This window comes from Pediculus humanus, genomic scaffold (assembly GCF_000006295.1).
Source record: "Pediculus humanus corporis 1103172107603 genomic scaffold, whole genome shotgun sequence".
Classification (NCBI taxonomy): domain Eukaryota; kingdom Metazoa; phylum Arthropoda; class Insecta; order Psocodea; family Pediculidae; genus Pediculus; species Pediculus humanus.
The window spans coordinates 18,061-19,431 of NW_002987217.1; the positions used below are offsets into that span (position 1 = coordinate 18,061).

Sequence of the window (1,371 nt, forward strand, 5' to 3'; positions counted from 1 at the left end):
AATATTGGTAAGTAATAAAAATTATATAAAATTACAAAACTATTATTATTATTATTACAATTTAAAGTTAAATTTAAAAAAAAAAATACGTTTTCGTATGATTATCATTATTATAATTATTATTTTTCTTGTAGGGGAAAGCCGCTTGGCAAGATAGAGAATTATTTCACGAATTAGATAGGAGAAAATCGATTTGTATTCCAAGTGAAATTCACACAACATCAAAAGTTAAACAAAAAGAAGCTCATAGAAGATGGGTTAGAAAAAATAGGGTAAGATATAAACAAATATATCGAAAATTTATAAAAACTCAATAAAAACTCGTATGAATTTTCCAATATCTCCGTGAAAACTCAATTTTCTTTTTTTTTTTTAAATTTTCCTCTTACACTTTTGGTAAACACGCAAACTATTTACAAATTTATTCGTTTTAACGCCTTTTCTTTTTTTTTTTTAATCCTTTGCCCTTTTAATTCTTCCACATTGAGCCAAAGATTTTCAACGTCAAAAAAAAAAAAAAAAATTTCAAATTTAACCCCCCGAAAAAAAAGAGAAAAAGTTTCGTTTTTTTTTTTCATTTGACCTAAATAATTAATTTATTGTTGAAAAAGGTTATTGTTAAATTTTATTCAGGTCACGTGACTATTGTAAAGAGAAAAAAAACAATAGTTATTATTATTATTATTGGTTGCTTGCTTGCTTGCTTGCCTAACGAATTTCGATTTTTCCGACCCCCGTGATTAATGATAATATCGTGATCGTGAATGATTTATTTATTATATATTTTTTTTTTCTTTTTTTTTCCGGGGGGGTGTGGGTGATTTTCTCATCAGATTCAAGATCTTTCACTCGACGACAGAAATTCCGATGAAGATGATATATTATACGGAGTTCAAAACAGTGCTGCCAATCTTCTTTTATACGTGGGTTTAGGAACGATGTGCGTCGGAATGATAATCGCGTTCGTCGGTACCGGCGAAAAAGGTTTTAAAACGATGGAATTAAGACTGATCGGTCCTTCCCTGATAGGAGCTGGAATATTGATAATAATATTAAGGATAATGCTCTGCGTTTGTCCGTCTAAATGTTTTCATTTAAAAAAACGAAAGCAAAAATTTAAAAATTCTACGAATAAGTTAAACAGCGAAACGGTAAATCGTAGCAGTCAAAGTTTTTCAATATCGAAAGAACACGTGGACGAAGAATCGGGTATCGAAAGGATAAAAACGACGAATAAAACGAATAAAAAACGCGTTTCCATTGCAATGCTTCCAACTACTTCCGGTTTAAGTACAAATTCGCAAATTTCTCATAAATCGCAATATCAAAAATCATGTGATTTTAAAATGAATCAATTCGAACAAAAAACTA

The 1,371-nt window shown here is 29.2% G+C and overlaps 1 protein-coding gene across 1 annotated transcript in view; it reads left to right on the forward strand.

The window, feature by feature from the left end:
- The window catches only part of Phum_PHUM234650 (uncharacterized protein), a gene marked incomplete at both ends in the record, with an annotated part of 5,686 nt that overhangs the window by 2,889 nt on the left and 1,426 nt on the right, over positions 1 to 1,371 (forward strand). The window contains 2 exons of the mRNA XM_002426019.1: positions 135 to 272; positions 834 to 1,335. Of these exons, the coding sequence (XP_002426064.1) occupies positions 135 to 272; positions 834 to 1,335 (640 nt within the window). The remainder of the gene's footprint in view (positions 1 to 134; positions 273 to 833; positions 1,336 to 1,371) is intronic.